The sequence below is a fragment of the Haematobia irritans genome, chromosome 5, assembly GCF_050003625.1.
Source record: "Haematobia irritans isolate KBUSLIRL chromosome 5, ASM5000362v1, whole genome shotgun sequence".
In the NCBI taxonomy this organism is placed as follows: Eukaryota; Metazoa; Arthropoda; class Insecta; order Diptera; family Muscidae; genus Haematobia; species Haematobia irritans.
In genome coordinates this window covers 117,849,057-117,872,496 of record NC_134401.1, presented here as the reverse complement: position 1 = coordinate 117,872,496, position 23,440 = coordinate 117,849,057, and the positions used below count along the sequence as shown (strand labels likewise).

General features: G+C 30.9%; 1 protein-coding gene across 3 annotated transcripts in view; it reads right to left on the bottom strand.

The window, feature by feature from the left end:
- The window catches only part of LOC142238020 (juvenile hormone esterase-like), a 49,485-nt gene that overhangs the window by 5,185 nt on the left and 20,860 nt on the right, over nucleotides 1–23,440 (bottom strand). Inside the window, exons 1-3 of one of the 3 annotated variants that reach the window (XM_075309510.1) lie at nucleotides 12,453–12,656; nucleotides 10,617–10,666; nucleotides 2,628–2,899 (exon numbers count right to left, since the gene is read on the bottom strand). In XM_075309510.1, coding sequence (XP_075165625.1) covers nucleotides 2,628–2,876 — 249 coding nt within the window. In that variant the 5' untranslated portion in view covers nucleotides 2,877–2,899; nucleotides 10,617–10,666; nucleotides 12,453–12,656. The other 2 variants (XM_075309509.1, XM_075309511.1) reach the window with 2 other exon arrangements.

The window sequence follows — 23,440 nt, the reverse complement described above, 5'->3', positions numbered from 1 at the left end:
AAAATTTCGTCTATAGAAAATGTCGTCAAATTTTTTTCTATTGAAAATTTTGTTAAAAATGTATTTCTATAGAAAGTTCTGTCAAAATTTTATCTCTAGAAACTTTTGTCAAAATTTTATTTCCATAGAATTTTTTTTTTTCAAAATTTTATCTCTATAGAAATTGTTGTCAAAATTTTATTTCTATAGAAAATTTTATCAACATTTGATTTTTATAAATAGATTTGGGCAGAGCCACTTCCCAAAGAGGAGTTCTATTCACGATTGTCACTCGAGCCAAACATATTCTACCGAAATTTGGAGCAAATTTTACCAAAAAAAAACTACTACAAAAATAATAAAAAACTTATTTTGTCAAAATTTTATTTCCATAGGAATTTTTGTCAAAATGATATTTTTGTACGAAATTTTGTCAAAATTATATTTTTGTAGAGAATTTCTATAGAAAATTTTGCGAAAATTTCATTTCTATCGAAAATTTTGTTAACATTTTATTTCTATAGAAAATTTTTTTTCTAAAGAAAATTTTGTCAAAATTTTATTTTCATTGAAAATTTTGTGAAAATCTAATCTCTATACAAAAATTTGTCAAAATTTTATTTCTATAGAAAAAATTTGTTAAAATTGTATTTCTATAAAAAATTTTGTCAAATTTTATTTCTATAGAACATTTTGTCAAAATTTTCTCTATACAAAATTATGTTACAATTTTATTTCTTTCAAAAATTTTGTCAAATTTTATTTCTATAGAAAATTTCGTCAAAATTGTATTTCTAAAGAAAATTTTGTCAAAATTTTATTTCTATAGAAAATTTTGTCAAAATTTTATTTCTATTGAAAATTTTGTGAAAATCTTATCTCTACCCAAAATTTTGTCAAAATTTTATTTCTATAGAAAAATTTTGTCAAAATTTTATTTCTAAAGAAAATTTTGTCAAATTTTTATTTCTATCGAAAATTTTGTCAAAATTTTATTTCTATAAAAATTTGTCAAAATCTTATCTCTATTCAAAATTTTGTTAAAATTTTATTTCTATAGAAAATTTTGTCAAAATTTTATTTCTATAGAAAATTTCGTCAAAATTTTATTTCTATAGAAAATTTTGTCAAAATGTTATTTCTATAGAAAATTTTGCCAAAATTTGATTTCTATCGAAAATTTTGTTAACATTTTATTTCTAAAGAAAAGTTTTTTTCTAAAGAAAATTTTGTCAAAATTTTATTTCTAAAGAAAATTTTGTCAAAATTTTATTTCTAAAGAAAATTTTGTCAAAATTTTATTTCCATTGAAAATTTTGTGAAAATCTTATCTCTATAAAAAAATTTGTCAAAATTTTATTTCTATAGAAAAATTTTGTTAAAATTGTATTTCTATAAAAAATTTTGTCAAATTTTATTTCATTTTGTCAAAATTTTATTTTTAAAGAACATTTTGTCAAAATTTTATTTCTATAGAAGATTTTGTCAAAATTTTATTTCTATTGAAAATTTTGTCAAAATCTTATTTCTATAGAAAAATTTTGTCAAAAATTTTTTTCCATAGAAAATTTTGTCAAAATTTTATGTCTATACAAAATTTTGTCAACATTTTATTTCTATAGAAAATTTTGTCAAAATTTTATTTCTGTGGAAAATTTTGTCCAAATTTTATATCTAAAGAAAATTTTGTCAAAATTTTACTTTTATAAACAATTTTGTCAAAATTTTATTTCTATAGATAATTTTGTCAAAATTTTATTTCTACAGAAAATTTTGTCAAAATTTTATTTCTATAGAAAATGTTATCCAAATTTTATGCCTATAGAAAATTTTGTCAAGATTTTATTTCTATAGAAAATTTTGTCAAAATTTTATTTCTATTGAAAATTTTGTCAAAATTTTGTTTCTATAGAAAATTTTGTCAAAATTTTATTTCTATAGAAAATATTGTCAAAATTTTATTTCTATAGAAAATTTTGTCAAAATCTTATCTCAATTCAAAATTTGGCTAAACTTTTAATTCTATAGAAAATTTTGTCAAAATTTTATTTCTATAGAAAAATGTTGTCAAAATTTTATTTCTATAGAAAATTTTGTCAAAATTTTATTTCTATAGAAAATTTTATCCAAATTTTATATGTATAGAAGATTTTGTCAAAATTTTATTTCTATAAAAAATTTTGTCAAAATTTTATTTCTATAGAAAATTTTGTCAAAATTTTATTTCTATAGAAAATTTTGTCAAAATCTTCTCTATTCAAAATTTGGTTAAAATTTTATTTCTAAAGAAAATTTTGTCAAAATTTTATTTCTAAAGAAAATTCTATCAAATTTTTATTTCTATAGAAAATTATGTCAAAATTTTATTTCTATGGAAAATTTTGTCTAAATTTTATACCTAAAGAAAATTTTGTCAAAATTTTATTTCTATAGAAAATTTTGTCAAAATTTTATTTATAGAAAATTTTGTCAAGAATTTATTTCTATAGAAAATTTTGTCAAAATTTTATTTCTATAGAAAATGTTATCCAAATTTTATGCCTATAGAAAATATTGTCAACATTTTATTTCTATAGAATATTTTCTAAATTTCGAGGTGACTCTCTAAAAATCGTAAATTTTAATTTTTATAGTTTTTAAATACATACACTAAACCTCAATTCTCCAATCGGTGGATAGGCATAGGGAATACCTAAGAAGGCTTCAAAGTATTCCGAGCGATAACCAGGCATCAATTTACCCAGAATACATCCAGCATGCCGGCTACACACCTTGGGTTGCGGTGGTCTATAATCATATCCTGAATTTACATATACTGGAGCTGTTATGGCTTGGGTAAGAGCATAGGCTAATGGCACAATAATCATGAGCAGACATTTAAGTAAAATATTTGTCATCTTTTGGCATGAAATAGGAATGTCTAAATTGAAAAGAAAACAAGAAAAGTATTTATGAAAATATAATTTTAAATAATTAATAAAATTAATATTATTAAATACTTGATGAGCGTTAGTTTTATAGTATATGTTCATCGTATTATATAATTACACTGCAAAAAAATATTGCCCTAATATGTAATCTAAATTTTTAGGATATGCAATTTACATAATATTAAGGACACATTTCTTGGAAACAAAGATATTTTAATTAAAGAAAAAATCATAATATTTGCCTTAAGAATTGTTTTCTATAAGTTGAAAAGACGAATTTTTGAAATTTGCGCCCCTTCGTTAAAGTCGTTTTTCTTTCGTAATATTTGTTTTGAAAAAATTCTTTCAAGATAATTTAAGATACTCATTTTTAAAATTCTCTTCTCTCAGTTAAAGTGATATATCTTTTCATAATAAATCCCATGAACTAAAATCGAGTTAATTGGCTTTGTTCTTGTGTTCTAGTGCATTTAAGGAGAATTTCATTTGTCTTAAATTTCGTACCGGAGGAAAGTATTTTTTCTTTAGGTGTAGACAAAAATTTAATTTAGGGCTATTGTATCCTTGATTTTGAGTTCTTTCGAGAAAAAAAACGAAACCACACCTAAAATCATCGGCGGCGCCACATGGCGCCTTCATTCTCTGTTAACACATAAAACTTCTTTTTTGCTCTTAGTTTTTATAAAATGTAGAAATGTTTTTTTTTCATTTATTTATTCAAAATTAATGAGGTATTATTTGAAAATTATACGCTTCAGCATAATCCAATTTAAATTTCAATACTTTAACACAAATATCAATACAAACGAGTTTTAACATTGTTGCTAATCGAGCGATGATAAATTTCTTGCTTTTGCTATTGGCGAAATTCAGGGGTGGGGGACGAAGCTAGGTTTAATACAATTTTATTTTATTTATTATGCCATTATGTTTGCCATGATGTCAAAATCTATTTAAGAAACAATATTGTCTATAATTTTGAAATGTTTTGTTTTTGTTTTTTCATAGGTGTTGATTTTGAAGCTAAAATAAAATTCCATGGAAATTCCATAATTTGGTCCATCGTCTACAACTCCTATAGGTCCAACGATCATTTCTATTTTTAAAATGGCTCTTAAATGGGCAGTTAAATTCATATTAGCTACTGTAAGGAAATTAGTTTAGTAAAACATGAGATTATCGTTTGACGTCAATGGGTGTTTCGATGTATTTCTCATTTTTTCTTCTTTTTTTTTTTTGAAGACTTGACAAGAGCTATTAGTTTAGTTAGTTAATTATCAGAAGTGTTGATATTGAATAACGGCTATAAATGTTGTGGTAGGTCGAAATAGTTGTTTTTGATTTATTCCCTCCGTTATTGAAATATAATAAATTTTTAATTCAGTTTGTAACAAATCAAAATAAAGATTTTAAATTTCCCTTAAGGTTTTAGCAATTGATTGCGAGGCAAAGATGTGACTTTATTTAAGAATCTACAAAAAAAAACAACATTCAGTCTGCTGTTATATTTTTATACCCACCACCATAGAATGGTGACGGGGGTATAATAAGTTTGTCATTCCGTTTGTAACGCATCGAAATATCGATTTCCGACTATATAAAGTATATATATTCTTGATCAGGGAGAAATTCTAAGACGATATAACGATATCCGTCTGTCCGTCTGTCTGTCTGTCTGTCTGTCTGTCTGTCTGTCTGTTGTAATCACGCTACAGTCTTCAATAATGAAGCAATCGTGCTGAAATTTTGCACAAGCTCGTCTTTTGTCTGCAGGCAGGTCAAGTTCGAAGATGGGCTATATCGGTCCAGGTTTTGATATAGTCCCCATATAAACCGACCTCCCGATTTGGGGTCTTGGGCTTATAGAAATCGTAGTTTTTATCCAATTTGCCTGAAATTTGAAATCTGGAGGTATTTTATGACCATAAAGAGATGTGCCAAAAATGGTGAGTATCGGTCCACGTTTTGGTATAGCCCCCATATAGACCGATCTCCCGATTTTACTTCTAGGGCTTATAGAAACCGAAGTTTTTATTCAATTTACCTGAAATTTGAAATCTAGAGGTATTGTAGGACCACAAATACGTGTGCCAAAAATTGTGAGTATCGGTCCATATTTTGGTATAGCCCCCATATAGACCGATCTCCCGATTTTACTTCTTGGGCTTATAGAAAACGCAGTTTTTATTCAATTTACCTGAAATTTGAAATCTAGAGGTATTGTAGGACCACAAATACGTGTGCCAAAAATTGTGAGTATCGGTCCATATTTTGGTATAGCCCCCATATAGACCGATCTCCCGATTTTACTTCTAGGGCTTATAGAAACCGAAGTTTTTATTCAATTTACCTGAAATTTGAAATCTAGAGGTATTGTAGGACCACAAATACGTGTGACAAAAATTGTGAGTATCGGTCCATATTTTGGTATAGCCCCCATATAGACCGATCTCCCGATTTTACTTCTTGGGCTTATAGAAAACGCAGTTTTTATTCAATTTACCTGAAATTGGAAATCTAGAGGTATTGTAGGACCACAAATACGTGTGCCAAAAATTGTGAGTATCGGTCCATATTTTGGTATAGCCCCCATATAGACCGATCTCCCGATTTTACTTCTTGGGCTTATAGAAAACGCAGTTTTTATTCAATTTACCTGAAATTGGAAATCTAGAGGTATTGTAGGACCACAAATACGTGTGCCAAAAATTGTGAGTATCGGTCCATATTTTGGTATAGCCCCCATATAGACCGATCTCCCGATTTTACTTCTTGGGCTTATAGAAACCGCAGTTTTTATTCAATTTATCTGAAATTGGAAATCTAGAGGTATTGTAGGACCACAAATACGTGTGCCAAAAATTGTGAGTATCGGTCCATATTTTGGGATAGCCCCCATATAGACCGATCTCCCGATTTGGGGTCTTGGGCTTATAGAAACCGTATTTTTGATCCAATTTGTCTGAAATTGGAAATCTAGAGGTATTTTAGGACCATAAAGAGGTGTGCCGAAAATGGTGAGTATCGATCCATATTTTGATATAGCCCCCATATAGACCGATTTCCCAATTTTACTTCTTGGGCTTCTAGAATCCGAAGTTTTTATCCTATTTGCCTGAAATTGGAAATCTAGAGGTATTTTCGGGTCACAAAGAGGTGTGCCGAAAATGGTGGGTATCGGTCCATATTTTAGTATAGCCCCCATAAGAACGATCTCCCGATTTAACTCCTTGGGTTTCTAGAAACCGTAGTTTTTATCTGATATGCCTGAAATTGTAAATATTCTGGTATTTTAGGCTCACAAAAACGTGTATCGGATTAAGTTTTTATCGGTCCATTTGGTAATGCCTCCATATAGACCGACTTCACTTCTTGAGGGTGTAGAAGGCGCACTGATAATGAAAATTGCTTGAAACTCAATGTAAATTTTCCAGATTTTACTTCTACAGATTTAAGATTTCAAATCAAGACGTTATTTTATAATTTTCTTGCACACTTACAAGAGATGTTAATGATTCCTCTAAAACTCAAACAAAAATGGTTCTTACAAATCCAGAATCTGATATAGTCCTCATAGGTGAAATCTTTAAATTTATCTTCGGGTTGTGTCCTCAAGTCCTCAAGCCCTCCTGAAATTTCAAAGGAAACCCTAATATTTGGTTCATGGTGGTGGGTATTTAAGATTCGGCCCGGCCGAACTTACTGCTGTATATACTTGTTGTAATTTATGGTCGGATGCAAAACAATCCATAAACAATTATATGCAAATTTCAAATTTAGTTTAGTTCCTAGTCCATATCCTAATAATACAAAGATTTAATATCATATTTAATTTAAAGATTATCTTGTTAATTCAGATATGTCTTCTTAATTTCACAACAAAATTAAATCTTTGATTTTTTTTAAATTTTCATTGATTTAATTAAAAAAAAAATATTTAATCTTTTGATGGAACATTTTTTTAATTTATAAGAATATATGGTTTAACAGTGGTTTGCTTCCTTTAAATATCGATTTTCCTTCTGGGCGAAAAGTAAAATTTGAAAAATTTGTAAAATCGAATATTTCTACATTGTTTGTATTCACGATTGCCACTCATGCAAAAAAATCTACCACAATTTGAAGAGCTTCTTAATCAAAAATCTATCAAATTTAAATAAAATTGTTATCAAAATTTATTTCGTTCCGGAGGAATGTATTTTTTCTTTCGGTGTAGACAAAAAATTAATTTAGGGTTATTGTATCCTTGATTTTGAGTTCTTTCGAAAAAAAACGAAACCACGCCTAAAATCAAAAATCTACAAAATTTAAATAAAATTGTTATCAAAATTTGTATATCTTAGTAATTTTGTCAAATATTCATTTCTATTTTCGAAATTTAATTTCTTTAGGAAAATTTCTCAAAGATTCATTTCTTTAGAAAACTTCTTTTCTATAGAAAATTTTGTCAAAAAAAAAAATTATAGGATGTTTTGTCAAACTTTCATTTCTATGGAAAATTTTTCAAAATGTTATTTCTATAGAAAATTTTGTCAAAATTTAATTTCTTTAGAAAATTTTGTCGAAATTTTATTTCTATTGACACTTTTGTCAAAATTTTATTTCTATAGAAAATTTTGTCAAAATTTGATTTCTATAGAAAATTTTGTCAAAATTTTTATTTTTATAGAAAATTTTGTTAAAATTTTATTTGTATAGAAAATTTGTCAAAATTTTATTTGTATAGAAAATTTTGTCAAAATTTTATTTCTATAGAAAATTTTGTCAAAATTTTATTTCTATAGAAAATTTTGTCAAAATTTTGTTTGTATAAAAAATTTTGTCAAATTTTTATTTCTATAGAAAATTTTGACAAAGTTGATTTCCATAGAAAATTTTGTCAAAAATTTTATTTCTATAGAAAATTTTTTCAAAATGTTTTTTCTATAGAAAATGTTGTCAAAAATTTTATTTCTATAGAAAATTTTGTCAAAAATGTTATTTCTATAGAAAATTTTGTCAAAATTTTATTTCTATAGAAAATTTTGTCAAAATTTTATTTCTATAGAAAATTTTGTCAAAATTTTGTTTGTATAAAAAATTTTGTCAAATTTTTATTTCTATAGACAATTTTGACAAAGTTGATTTCTATAGAAAATTTTGTCAAAAATTTTATTTCTATAGAAAATTTTTTCAAAATGTTTTTTCTATAGAAAATTTGGTCAAAAATTTTATTTCTATAGAAAATTTTGTCAAAATTTTATTTCTATAGAAAAAATTTCTATAGAAAAAAAATATAGAAAATTTTGTCAAAATTTTGTTTGTATAAAAAATTTTGTCAAATTTTTATTTCTATAGACAATTTTGACAACGTAGATTTCTATAGAAAATTTTGTCAAAAATTTTATTTCTATAGAAAATTTTGTCAAAAATTTTATTTCTATAGAAAATTTTGTCAAAATTTTATTTCTATAGAAAATTTGTCAAAAATTGTATTTCTATAGAAAATTTTTTTCAAAATGTTATTTCTATAGAAAATTTTGTCAAAATTATATTTCTATAGAAAATTTTGTCAAAATTTTATTTCTATAGAAAATTTTGTCAAAAATTTTATTTCTATAGAAAATTTTGTCAAAATTTTATTTCTATAGATATTAAACATTTCTTTCAAATAAATATAGAAAATTTCAAAATTTTATTTCTATAGAAAATTTTGTCAAAATTGTATTTCTATAGAAATTTTTTTCAAAATGTTATTTCTATAGAAAATTTTGTCAAAATAATATTTCTATAGAAAATTTTGTAAAAATTTTATTTCTATAGAAAATTTTGTCAAAATTTTATTTCTATAAAAATTGAAGTACCTCTCAGTTGGATAGAAATATATAGAAATTTTGTCAAAATTGTATTTCTATAGAAAATTTTGTCAAAATTTTATTTCTATAGAAAAATTTGTCAACATTTTTTTTCTATAGAAAATTTTGTCAACATTTTATTTCTATAGAAAATTTTGTCAACATTTTATTTCTATAAAAATTTAAGTACCTCTCAGTTGGATAGGAATATATAGAAAATGTTGTCATAATTTTATTTCTATAGAAAATTTTGCCATAATTGTATTTCTATAAAAATTAAAGTACCTCTTAGTTGGAGAGAAATATTGTGCAATATCTACCAAAACATCAAGAATTCTACCAATCTACCAAAGAGTAAAAGCCTACCATTTTCTATAGAAGTTTTGTCAAATTTTATTTTTATAGAATTTTTTTTAAAATTTTATTTTTATAGACAATTTATTTCTATAAAAAGTTTTGTAAACATTTTATTTCTATAAAAAAATTTGTCAAATATCAAGAATTCTACCAATGTACCAAACAGTAAAAATCTACCATTTTCTATAGAAGTTTGTCAAATTTTATTTTTGGAGAAAATTTTGTCAAATTTTATTTCTTTGGAAGGTTTTGTCAAAATTTTATTTCTATAGAAAATTTATTCAAAAATTTTATTTCTATCGAAAATTTTGTCAAATTTTTATTCCTGTAGAAATTTTTCAAAATTTTATTTCTTTAGGAAAATTTGTGAAACATTAATTTCTATAGAAAATTTCATCAACAATTTATTTCTATAGAAAGTTTTGTCAACATTTTATTTCTATAAAAAAATTGTCAAAATTTTATTTCTATAGAAAATGTTGTCAAACTTTTTTTCTATTGTCAAAATTTAATTTCTATAGTATATATTGTCAAAATTTTATTTCTATACAGAATTTTGCCAATATTTTATCTAGATTTCAAATTTCAAAAATAGGAGACGTTTTTTAATACTTTATTTCAAAGACTTTTTTACTTGAAATATACCATAATTTCTACTTGAATTTTTTGTATGATTTTTAGAAAGCATATACTAATTTGCTCCATCAATAGATTCCGGAAATCAAATCTGGTGATCGGTTTATATGGGACCTATATGGGAGCCACCGTGGTACAATGCTTGACATGCCTGCCTTTATACAATGGGTAGTGGTTTCATTACCAGCTTCTTCCTAACACCAAAACATTTTTCAGTGATGGAATTTCTCCTCTCAGTAATGTTGGCCACATTTCTAAGTGTTTCAAAGCTCCCCTATAAAAAAGGGGTGCAGTCAGTGATACTACTGTGGTATCACAATAGCCTAAGTATCGGAAAGATTGCGACAAATTGGAGCAACTGGTGCCAGTCCTGTCAGTGACGAATTGCACCAATATCCCATATTATTTTCTCGAAAATGGTGTATCTGATTTCGGCAAGTATGTTATGCTTGGCGAGAAAACAAAATTTTTGCGACAAACATGTGACAGGATCATGTTACATGGAAATAAGTTTGAGGTGAACATATTCCTTTTCTGCGTGGAGTTAGTGTGATTTCCGAGGGACTTCGAAGGGACATTTGAATCAATAGAAAATACATTCACATAACAAACAAATATGTTCACTTAAATTGATAACACTACGTGCCAGAAACCCTGTATGCTCTTTACGATTATATCAAAATACATAATTATTGTATTAAACCCCCACAAATATAGTTTTCCTTGCTCCTGGTAGAAGATATAAAGACTTTTATAAAAACCAATTTATCGACCTTTTATTATTTTTTAATAAAAATCACACCATATAAAATGGAGTGAGACAATGAAAGGTCATTTTTTAATGTGTTGTTTAATTGTGCATTATGATTTACATATTTACCGTTTCCCAAAGGCTTGTTACAATTAACCACTTTTTAATAGTTGACGTTACACTGTTAGAAAAATATGTTTTTCATATGTTCCGATATAAACAAAATGTGTTTCGGGCACGATTTTAAACCACAATATATTTAAGTGCGAACATGTAATTTTCCTAAACTAACACTAAATGTTTGGGACATCTATGTTAATATGTTAGAATATATTATGTTTGGGGCATGAATGTTTCATAAAAATCATATGTGTGAATACAAACATATATAAATTTACAAATTTCAACTAAACATACATATGTTGTGATATTTTATTCAAAGCGACAGAGAGAGTATAGAGAGAAATAGAGATGGAAACCGGGAGAGTTGACGAAAGATATCAATATAACACAGCAAAAGAGTCAAAAGAGAACAATTTCTGTGAAATCGCTTGTATGTTGTTTCGGAAAACTGTTTTATGATAAGGCCAAAAATTTGATATGTTTAAGTCTAAATATTATTTAATTTGAATAAAGAGAATATACATTCTGAACCAAGAGAATAGACATTTGAAAAACAAACAGCTTATGTTTTCACTTTGAGAGCAGCATTTTATGTATGTGTGGACATGTGTTTTGTTTATCATTTTGGCATTATTTTTTTCTTGGTTCGTTAAAAGAGATCAGGGGTCTTCATAAAAATAACGAAAGGGCACTATACTCTTTTTAGAGTTGGGACGGTAAAATGAAATAAGGAGGAAATAGTGAAAAATTACACAGTAAAATGTAAAAAAAACAAAGTTTAGTTTCTCTTTATTAAAAAGTAGTCCACGAGGAGTTGACGGACACCATCAAATATAAAAGCGGGCATAAAGTTCGACTTTTACAGCTAAAACAATTTAAAAAGTTTATTTTCTTTAAAATGAATTATTAAAGAAAAATAAAAGGAATTTTAGAGCGATGGTGTTAAATGCTAGTAAAAAACTGTTCACTCCTAAATAAATTTATGTTTATATTATAAAATTATGTATGTATGTTTATACTCGACTCCACGTTCTTCTTTTGTTAGTTTTTGAATTCCTTCCAAATTTTAAAGTTTTGTACAAAAACAGTTTTTTATTAAAGATTGTTATTTTTGCAATAAAAAATAATATTTTATCCAAAAATCATTCAATTTCGTTTATATCAAGCACTGTTACTGACTATAAATCTTTAATAACGCACATTTCGATGTTTCATTTAAAAAAATTAATATAGTATAAATATAAATGTGTAAATTAAAAAAAAAAAAATGTTCGGTCGGAGCAGGGATTGAACCCACGACCCTTTGCATGCAAGGCAGACATGCTAACCACTGCTCCACGTGGCAAACAAATGTATGTTTCTGTTAAATAATGTTATGTTTGCATGGGCTTGTGGGCGCTGCAAACTATGCTATATAAATGTAACTTAAAACGATAATTATCTACTGGTGACTATAACAGCTACGTAGCCCAGTGGATAGTGTGTTGGCTTACAAACTGTATGGTCCTCGGTTCGATTCTCCGTGCAGGCGAAAGGTAAAATTTAAAAAAATTATAAAAGTGAATAATTTCTTCAACATTATTTGTATTACAGAGAAAGGTGCCAATAACTAAAAAATTTCGTGGAAGTGAAAATTACGAGTATGTTAGGGAATGAGCACAATCGTGTTTGGGAAAAATTCTTCCAAGCATATAATATTTTTGGCTCAAAATGCTTCCAAACATATAATATGTTCACATAAAACAAACATATTAATGTTTCGGCAGTATGCAATTATATATGTGCTTCCTGCAAAATATGTTTGGAACATATGTTAAAGAAGCGATTTTTTTTGAGGGTGTAGTTATGATGACGTTAGTGTATTGTAATGGCCTCTTTCAATGAACTTAAAAACACATTTCTTTTTTTTTTTAATAAGCACTTTTCATTATTCAACTAGCACACTTTTGCAATTATCGGTATTTATCAATTATATTAATTAATATTTTATAATAGTAAAGATTTTTTTAACCGATTTTGATTTTAAATAACGATTTTTAAAACTTAATAGACACTCACTAAATTTCATAAAATTTTTGGGTATCCAGTCTCCAATTCAAATTAATCCTTTTTTGTAGTTTTTTTTTGGGATTTCGAAATTAGTTTATTTTTATCGTTATGGTTTTCAAAAACATCTTTTAACGTTGACTATTACCGAACGTCTAACACATGTGAAATGTGACCGCTGATATTTTATTCTTGAAATACAGGCAACGGAATAAATAAATAACGATTGACGGCTGGTGGTGGTGATAACGACAAATGTCGTTATAGCTCTACGGCAATTTCTATAGTATTTCACCTCATTTATCCGTACTAAAGCAAATAATATTCGTTACCAACATTTGTCTTTGTTTTATTAAAAAAAAATAAAAATTCGAGTGCTCTTATACAAACATATCTCGTCCGACCACTAGCACAACAAGTCAATGATAGTGCACGCGCTTTGGTTTCATCAAAACTGGCTAACAATTAATCGCCAATTCAAACATTTGTTGGGGAATACCATTATTGATTAATTGTGAATGCGCCGCTATCTAAACGATCCTATCACGAGTGTCTTAAATGAGAGAATGTGTGAGAGTAACGAAAGTGTTACAACTGGTCTGTCTATGCTATTGAAGAATGTTAAGAAACCTGCTTTACCGGCACTCTATTTAAATCACCCCATGAAATGAGAACAAAATATTCATAGGGGGTAGGGTGAATCAAAACAATAACAGTAACACGCTTAAATCGTTAACTGCCAAAACGAGATGCTTACACTCGTGCATAGGGGGTAGGGAGAATCAAAACAATAACAGTAACACGCTTAAATCTTTAAATGACAAAAGAGATGCTTACACTCGTGCATGTTTTTGTTTTTTCGATCAACAGAAATGAGTGCAAAATATTAGCATAATTTCAAATGCATTCTTTGGATATACGGGGGAAAAATGGCATTAGTTAAGGCAGACCCAAACTACTACACAGGAAAAAATATCAACAATATCACTTTTTTTTGTCCTATCCTATTGTAATGGACTAGCTTCCCAGCAAAAACTGTAATGACATATTTCCACTCGGAAATAATTCCACGAATTATTAGGATAATGCTTATGACTCTGATGCAATATTTGCTTTTTATGATTTATCGTGATTTTTTTTTCTTTCCTTGGATAAATTTTGGTAGAGGACATTTTAATTCTTTTTTTTTTGTGAAAGGTTTCTTATACCTATATTAAGCGACATGTTGCTAAGGTATAAAGTTGCTACTATTCAAGTGAATACACGTTTGCATACATAACAGCAGCATAAGCTCTTGATTGTTGCAAAAGGATTTTAAATCGATTCGATGAAATAATACCTTGCAATTGGATGTATTATCTCAATATTGTTTGAGGACAAAATCACCGAAGACTTGTAAAGGCCCCACGAATTTGATTGCACTCTATGGTACAATTTTATCATCACAGATATGGTACCTTTTTTGTACATCTGTGGCCAGCAAAACAGCAGGTACTTTCTGTACTTGTTTAATCGATTATTTAGGCTGGTCGAAACTCGATCCCCCAAGCACGAGGTTGATTATGTACTAAAGTCATACGTTGACTTCCTTTTTGTTTCGGGTCTTGAGCTAAGTTGACGCTGAATTTATAAGTTTTACATTACTCTAAATCTCGTGACATCCGTTCAAAAATATATTAAAAATTTCTTAAATTTTTAATATATATTTTCAATTGTGTTTAGTTTAAATTACTAGACAGGTATTTATGATTTAGTGTTTGTTTTGCGAGTACTTTTTTTATACGGAATAAATTTCATAGGAAAACCTTTTCGCACAAGGTTCTCGAGTAAGGAGATTTTCTTGGTCCTGATGGACTGGGAATCCTGTTTCTGGCTACTGCAGTTTGTGAGGTTTTGGACGAAGAACGATCCATAATTTTTTTATACCCAGAAAAAAAAACAAAATACTCTCGAAACGGTGCAGGATTTCCTCGAACCTTTTTCATATCTATAAGGATCCGCATAAGGACTCCCATAATCATAAATAAGGAAACTATCAGAAAAGTTGGTAAGACATTCAAAATCAAATGAACGGTGTTAAATTAACAAGTGAATTAGTTCTCTGTAGGCAACCATAAGTTATCAATCACCCCGCCTTATCATCATTGAGATCAGTGTTAAAAGAAAAAAAGTCTCTACGGATGAAGGGGGGGAGGTCAATTCTCCAAGGAACGTAAAGTGCCTGCACACTCCAGATTCTTGATTGAAAGCAGCAGAAGTAAGAGGAAAACGTAGACGGCAGAATAGTTACTAGCGAGATTTTAAACCGGGCATATCTCTGGCTCCACCGAAATTAAGAAAAAAAAAATAAGAAAACCTCGATTTTTAAAAGCTAAACTATGAAAAGTGGATGTGGAATGGAGATTAATTAAGAAAATTTATAAAAAAAAACCGTCGTGTCCGGATTGCTGAAAACAATGAAGACCTGGCGATAGAAACGTAAATTTGTAGTCTATAATTGGATAATGTTCGGTATATACTAAAAATTTTATTGAGCAAGAATTTAGTGAATGGTGAAAACTTAAAGCAGAAATTATATATATTAAATTTTTATTGAAAACACTTTAATTTAGCTTAACCAGCAAACATCTGTATTTTGAACCGCTGAGGCCTCATCGTCGTCGAAATCTATGTTTGGGTGAGTGTACACATTTCATGCATATTTAATTTTTTTTTACATAGAAACAAAAAAAAAAACCAGAAAGATCACAATGAAAAGGTAAGGGGGACCCATCACATAAGTTATGCACTACGAGTGCTTATTGAGAGAGCAAAATCTACTCTCGAATTGTTTTTGTAGCATGTAATAAAAAGTCTCCAACTATGTTTCCCCTTACCTCTTCATTCGTTTTCATTCAGCTTTTTCATTCATGTTTTCACTCTATTCATAATTCTCGCGTAAAATTTAATCTTACGCTCATGGCACTTTGAATAATGTTGTTGTAAATGCTGGCGCTGTAATATCACATACTCCCTTTCATTCACAATTTGTCATAATACTACCTTCGCGGTAACTGTTTTTTTTTTCATTAATCATCGTTATTAGTTTTACGATATTTCGTCTTCTCCGTATGCCCGAATCTAGATCAAAAATTTTGTATTATTTGTTTTGCTAAATAATTTGGAAGAAATTGCTTTCTACTTTGTCATTCTGACTAGTATACCCAGCACACTTTTTTTTTTTCTTTTTTTTTTATTCAAGACACCAAACGGTAAATAAGTAAATCTCGAAAATTATATTCATAAGTAATTGAGGAGTTTCTTTTTGAAAATACATATATATTAAGAACAAATATTGAAAGTGAAAATTGTTGAAAGAAAATAGTACTAATATTTATAGTTTGTTGTCATTGAAAGCGAAATTACATCTTTCTCATATTATGGTAAATTTTGAATTGTTCTTTGTTTATAGTATTCTAATATTACAACTTTTTGTTTTTTTCTTGAATTTTCTTGAAAGTGCGTCTCGTCGCTTATCATTAAAAAGTGATTATTGTTAACAATGATTTATTTGACAAGCTACATGAAGTGTTGAAAATTTCAATTTAATGAATGGTCATATAACGAAAAATGTATTTAAATTTTAATCTGAAATTTCCCTGTCACGATGTTAGGATAGGAAACAAAAATTTATATGAATTTTATTAATTAAGGTAGTGATCATAGGCTTACGAAGTTAATTATGATTTAAATAAAATTCTATTTCGTTCAAATGAATATGGATAGCTAAATTTATTTTGACTTCTTGCGTGGGTGAATGAGTTAAACCTAATTTACTTTGTGGGCCCCTAGAAAAATGATACTGGCGTCACTAGGGCATGGCAGGTGAGGGTAAAGAGACGCGGACTCTATAACATCTTAGGGTTCATACTAATTGACATTCTGGGTCTCGACTTTGCTAATTTTTTCTCATATTCTCATGTTTCCAACATAGGGGTTTTGCGTTTTTTTATTGTTGGTAACTTTGGTCCATTTAGATTAATTAGGAAAATTTAATTTCGGGAGTCTATATAAAAATTGTAATGCAACATATGCTATGAAATGGGAGACAAGAACTCCCCCAATTCCGGCTGATAGCTAGCTAATTTATGGCTCCCCTCGTCTCTAATTTCGTAGCATCCGTAGGTAGTAATACAAATTACTTAAAGACTGGATAGAGGTTTTAAAACTCTTGAGATTTCACTCAAGAGTCCGAATTTCTATTTAATGCTCAGGCAGTACAATACAGAATGGCGCCCAACATGGGGGCCGAAATTTTCTCAAATTTTGAGAAGTTTTGGTTCCGAATTTTCAGTTTCTTTTGTAAATTTCAAATTTAACATGAAGTTTATAAATTTTGGGTATTAGCATATTTTAATGGAGAATAGTGGGTAGCTTTTTATGGATTCTTAGGAACTTGGCGTTCAAAAGTGCGAGTTATCTAACCGAAAAATTCCTACTTCACCCTTTCTCTTTGAAAATTTTGCTCTTACAAAAAAAATTATTCGTTTCATGTAGAGTTTAAGATAGGCAATAATTTTTGCTTCTAGGTGGATTGGATACCCAAACTGCCCCCTTTTCTGGATTACGATTTTTATGGTAATTTGCTATTAATCGTCCGTTAAGGTGTAGAATGGAATGTTTTAGTTCACCGGGGGAAGGATTTTTTTCACTATTTAAGCTCAGTTTATCAATAGACTGGTTTTTGTTTACCACCTGAAACCCTGATATGTCAATATACATTTTTTTTCCTGTTTAACTCAATTCTTTTCCACGTAAGAAATACTATGAAAATAAGATTTGTTGGTACAATTTAATATATTTTTTTTTGTTTAAACCATTTTGTTGCAAGATAGATAAAAATGCCCCTTCAGCATTCACCCTTAAGGTCTGAAGAACAGGATCAGTCCCAGGACATGGATCAGGGCCAAGATTTGCTTCAGGACTTTTCTCAGGGTCAAGCTGCAAGCTTAACGATGTCACCTAATATTTCTCATGTCGGTCCTGGAGTGCCATCGTTCTGTTCTATTTGTAATGAAGTAATGAACGAAAAAACTCCTTGCTTAGTTATTGCCAGTTGTAATCATTCTTTTCATCAAGGATGTATAGAGAGTCATTTGGCAACCGAGGGTGTATGTCCGGTATGCAAATCCTCTTGTAATTTATCGGAGTTGCGAGCGATATCGTATCCTTTGAAACAGTTCAGAAATAAAGGACGTGGTCGAGGAGCGATGGCTAAACAATATCAAACTAGAAGCTACAGTCGGAATTTACAACAGAATAACCAGTTGGATATATCCAATCGGGATAGTGTTGACCCTATAGTGACTGCTTCCGATCAGAACACGCCCAAAAGGACTGCCACCTCGCGACCCGATTCTATTCCAGTGTCGAATCCTTCAATAGATTATTCTGAAATAAGTAGGCTAATAGAGGCAAATGTTACAAGAGTTCTCCGGAACCTAGATTTGATAGGCAGACAGCCTATTTCGAATCCTCCTGACCAATCTATCAATGAAAGAATATCAAGTGCACCCATCAATCGGGAAACCATGGATGCCCGGGTCTCCTCGCAAAACTCAAGCTATATGTCGAGCTCTGTTAGCATTCACACTGATAAAATAACGTCTATTATTAGAAACTGGGGATTGACCTTCGACGGTTCAGCCACTATGAGTGTGGAGGATTTTTTATACCGTTTACAAATATTGACTAATGACTATTTCAATGGCGACTTTGCCATTATTTGTAAAAACCTTCCAATTCTGCTAACTGGGAAAGCACAAGCCTGGTTTTGGAGGTATCACAAACAGGTCGGAATAATTACCTGGGATGAATTTTGTGATTCTTTACGGTTTCAGTATAAGGATTTCAAGTCGACATTTGATATCCGGGAAGAGATGCGAAACCGGAAACAAAAACCTGGCGAATCTTTTGATTCATTTTACGAAGCCATTTCCACAATTATGGATAGGCTACCAACACCGTTACCTGACACGGAATTAATTGAAATTGTAACCCGTAATCTTAGACCAGATATACGGCATGAACTTTTATATGTACCTGTGAATTCTATACCACACCTCAGGAAGCTCGTACAAATGAGAGAAAGCCTTCTTAATGACGAGTACGTGAGGAGAAATTTCTCTGCTAGAAATTCTAATGTGATTCCACCAAGACGACAAATTTCAGAACTTGAGACGGATATGGAATTTAATGAGACCGAGGTCTCTAAAGATCCTGAGGTACATGCAGTTCATGCATCCGAATTTTCGTCGCAATGTTGGAATTGTGACAAGGCAGGCCATCATTGGCAAGACTGCCTTGAAGAACGTTCGATATTTTGCTATGGATGTGGTGTTAAGAACACTTATAAGCCACAATGCCCAAAATGCAGCGTTCGCAAATCAAAAAACTACCAATGTCATGTTCCGAAACCGGAACAGAACTAGAAGCTAATTCTAGTAATTCTTCATCTACTAGTAATGATAATTCTTCATCTGATGATAATGACCCGGATTTGACCAAGGAATCGAGTAATGCAGACAATTATACACCCGAAATTTTACGTCGAGATTTTATTCGAAGTGGAAACGACGAATTGGACAAAATAATTTATCCTCGTATACCATACCACAAACGGTGGGAAATATACAATAACAAACGTAATGAAATTTTTTCTGATATAGTAGTGAATGAGGTTAGCTCGAGGATAAGGAAGCGTTCAACTCTTCGCTTGAGAAGGTTTTACAGAAATTTACGTAAATGTTCTAAACTTCTTGTATCGGCGATTGTACGTATTTCAAAGGATCCACGATACTATGCGAAAGTATCCTTTTTGAACTTTACTGAGTATGGGCTATTGGATAGTGGAGCCAGTATAAGCTGCATAGGAGCCGATTTTGCGCGGCAAGATTTTTCGAAATTCGACAATTTCTTCAGGTGTAAAACTCAGGTTAAGACGGCCGATGGAGCACCGCAACAGGTGGTTGGTTGGCTTAGTGTAGAAATGAATTTCCAGAATAAAATTGGTAAATTGAACCTTTTTGTTATCCCCTCGATATCACAAAGGCTAATATTAGGAATTGATTTTTGGAGGAGTTTTGGCTTGGTGGAAAGTTTTATAAAATCCACTGACATTGTCGACACGACTTTATTTAGTCTTGAGGAATCATGCTCCTCTGAATTCATTCGGAATCCTGATCACACATCTGAAATAGCACCTTCTGCTTGTGTAGAGCAATATTATCCCTTGGATGCAGGACAACGGCAACAACTTGATGCAGTTGTGTCCTTGTTTCCAAATTTCGCCAAAAAAGGCCTAGGGAGAACCGCATTGATAACACACGAAATCGATGTTGGTGATACTAGGCCTATAAAACAACGTTTCTATCCGGTCTCTCCCGCAGTAGAAAAACTAATGTATGGAGAGATAGATAGAATGTTGTCATTAGGGGTGATAGAGAAATCAACATCTCCATGGAGTTCGCCTATGAGGCTTGTGGTTAAACCGCATAAAATCCGCTTATGTCTCGATGCGAGAAAAATTAATTCAGCCACTAAAAAGGATGCATATCCCCTTCCATCCATTGAAGGGATATTTTCTCGTCTCCCTAAGGCTAATTTGATTTCGAAATTGGACCTAAAGGATGCCTATTGGCAAATTGGGTTGTCCGAGAACTCAAAGGCGATAACAGCGTTCACAGTCCCTGGTAGACCACTCTACCAGTTTGTGGTCATGCCATTTGGACTGTGCAACGCACCACAAACAATGTGTCGTCTCATGGACGAAATAATACCTTTCGATCTCAAGAATTGTGTTTTCGGCTATCTTGATGATTTGATTGTGGTGTCCGAGTCCTTTTCAGAACATCTTTCTATTTTAGTTCGCATCGCTGAACAATTTAGAAAAGCAAATCTCACCTTGAACGTAGCCAAAAGTCACTTTTGTGTAACTAGGGTCAAGTACCTTGGTTATGTGATTGGGGACGGAGGCATATCTACTGATCCGGATAAGATAAGCTCCATTTTAAATTGGCCAACTCCGAAGAATGTGCGACAAGTTAGGGGATTTTTAGGCTTGGCTGGCTGGTACAGGAGATTTATAGAGAATTTCTCTTCTACAGTCTTCCCTGTAACTGAAACTCTATCCAGCAAAAAGAAATTTGTGTGGACACCTAGCGCTCAGGAAGCCTTCGATAAAATAAAATCTCTTTTATGTTCAGCTCCAGTGCTAGTCAATGCAGACTTCTCACGGAAATTTTATCTCCACTGCGACGCCAGCGACTATGGTATAGGCGCTGTGCTAGTCCAGTTGGATAATGAGGGTTGTGAAAGGCCAGTGGCCTTCATGAGTAAAAAACTGAATGCGGCCCAAAGGAATTATAGTATAACTGAAAGGGAATGTCTTGCTGCAGTAGAGGCCATCCAAAGATTTCGGTGCTATCTTGAGCTCCAAGAATTCGAAGTGATAACTGATCACTCGAGTCTTGTGTGGCTCATGAGGCAACCGAATCTTTCGGGCAGACTTGCGAGATGGGTCCTCAAATTACAGGCATTTAAATTTACCATAAGCCACAGGAAAGGTAAGGATAACATCGTACCCGATGCTCTATCTAGAATGTATGGCGAAGAAATCACAGCTTTGGATGAAGTGTCTGTGCCTAATATTGATTTGCAATCACCATGTTTTCAGAGCGATGAATACGTTGCTCTTCGGAAAAGAATTAGTTCCAATCAAGAGAAATATCCGGATATACGGGTGATTGACCAATTTGTTTATATCAGAAACCGACATTATAATGGTGATACCGAAGATGAGGACAATTGCTGGAAGTTGTGGGTGCCAGGGGGTTTGCGTAAAGACCTCATTGCCCGCTACCACAACCTACCAGTTGCTTCACATGGGGGTATGTCGAAAACCATAGACTTATTGAAAAGGTTATTCTTTTGGCCAGGTCTTGTATGTGAGGTGCGGAATTTTGTTCGAAACTGTGATGTGTGCAAAACCACCAAGGCACCCAATTTTGTAATGAAACCGGAAATGGGCAATCAGCCACGCTCAGAGAGACCTTTTCAAAGGCTCTATGTGGATCTCCTAGGACCCTATCCGCGCAGTAAGAATGGGAATATTGGCATTCTCATTGTGTTGGACCACCTGTCCAAATTTCAATGGTTACAGCCGCTTCGAAAATTCACCTCTAGGGTCATTATGGATTTCTTGGAAAAGCAAATTTTTCATTGCTATGGTGTCCCTGAAGTGATTATAAGTGATAATGGTTCTCAATTTAGGGCCAATGACATCAATGCATTTTTTACTTCATTGGGCATTAAACATATATATACCGCGGTATATTCACCGCAAAGTAATGCCTCCGAACGCGTAAACCGCTCTATACTAGCGGGGATTAGGGCCTATTTAAAAAAAGATCATACTAGGTGGGATGAGAATATTAGTGCCATTAGCTGTAGTCTTCGTAACTCACGACATGAAGCAATACAGACCTCTCCATACCATGTGCTATTCGGAATAGATATGATAACCCATGGATCTGAATATCATATTCTAAGGGGTATCGGAATGCTTAACGAGCCAATTTATCAGTTGTCTAGGGACGATAATTTACAGATAATTCGTAAAGAGGTTCAAAGACATATGAAGGACGCATATGACCAGAACCAACAGCGTTATAATTTGCGCACCAGAGTACCAAATTTTTTTGTAGGACAAGAAGTTCTGAGACGAAACTTTGTCCAGAGCAGCATGGAAAAGCGTTTTAATGCGAAACTGGCACCTTTGTTTGTCAAGGCCCGAATCAGAGAGAAATGTGGTAACCACTATTACATCCTGGAAGACATCGATGGTAGAGTGATTGGTACCTACCATGCTAAAGACATACGGCCCTGACAAGTAACGAGAAAATTGCATGCAATCGAAAATATGTCTTTTTCTGGCTAATATGCTTCTCTTAGAGGCATATTATCCAGTTTTGTAATGACATATTTCCACTCGGAAATAATTCCACGAATTATTAGGATAATGCTTATGACTCTGATGCAATATTTGCTTTTTATGATTTATCGTGATTTTTTTTTCTTTCCTTGGATAAATTTTGGTAGAGGACATTTTAATTCTTTTTTTTTTTGTGAAAGGTTTCTTATACCTATATTAAGCGACATGTTGCTAAGGTATAAAGTTGCTACTATTCAAGTGAATACACGTTTGCATACATAACAGCAGCATAAGCTCTTGATTGTTGCAAAAGGATTTTAAATCGATTCGATGAAATAATACCTTGCAATTGGATGTATTATCTCAATATTGTTTGAGGACAAAATCACCGAAGACTTGTAAAGGCCCCACGAATTTGATTGCACTCTATGGTACAATTTTATCATCACAGATATGGTACCTTTTTTGTACATCTGTGGCCAGCAAAACAGCAGGTACTTTCTGTACTTGTTTAATCGATTATTTAGGCTGGTCGAAACTCGATCCCCCAAGCACGAGGTTGATTATGTACTAAAGTCATACGTTGACTTCCTTTTTGTTTCGGGTCTTGAGCTAAGTTGACGCTGAATTTATAAGTTTTACATTACTCTAAATCTCGTGACATCCGTTCAAAAATATATTAAAAATTTCTTAAATTTTTAATATATATTTTCAATTGTGTTTAGTTTAAATTACTAGACAGGTATTTATGATTTAGTGTTTGTTTTGCGAGTACTTTTTTTATACGGAATAAATTTCATAGGAAAACCTTTTC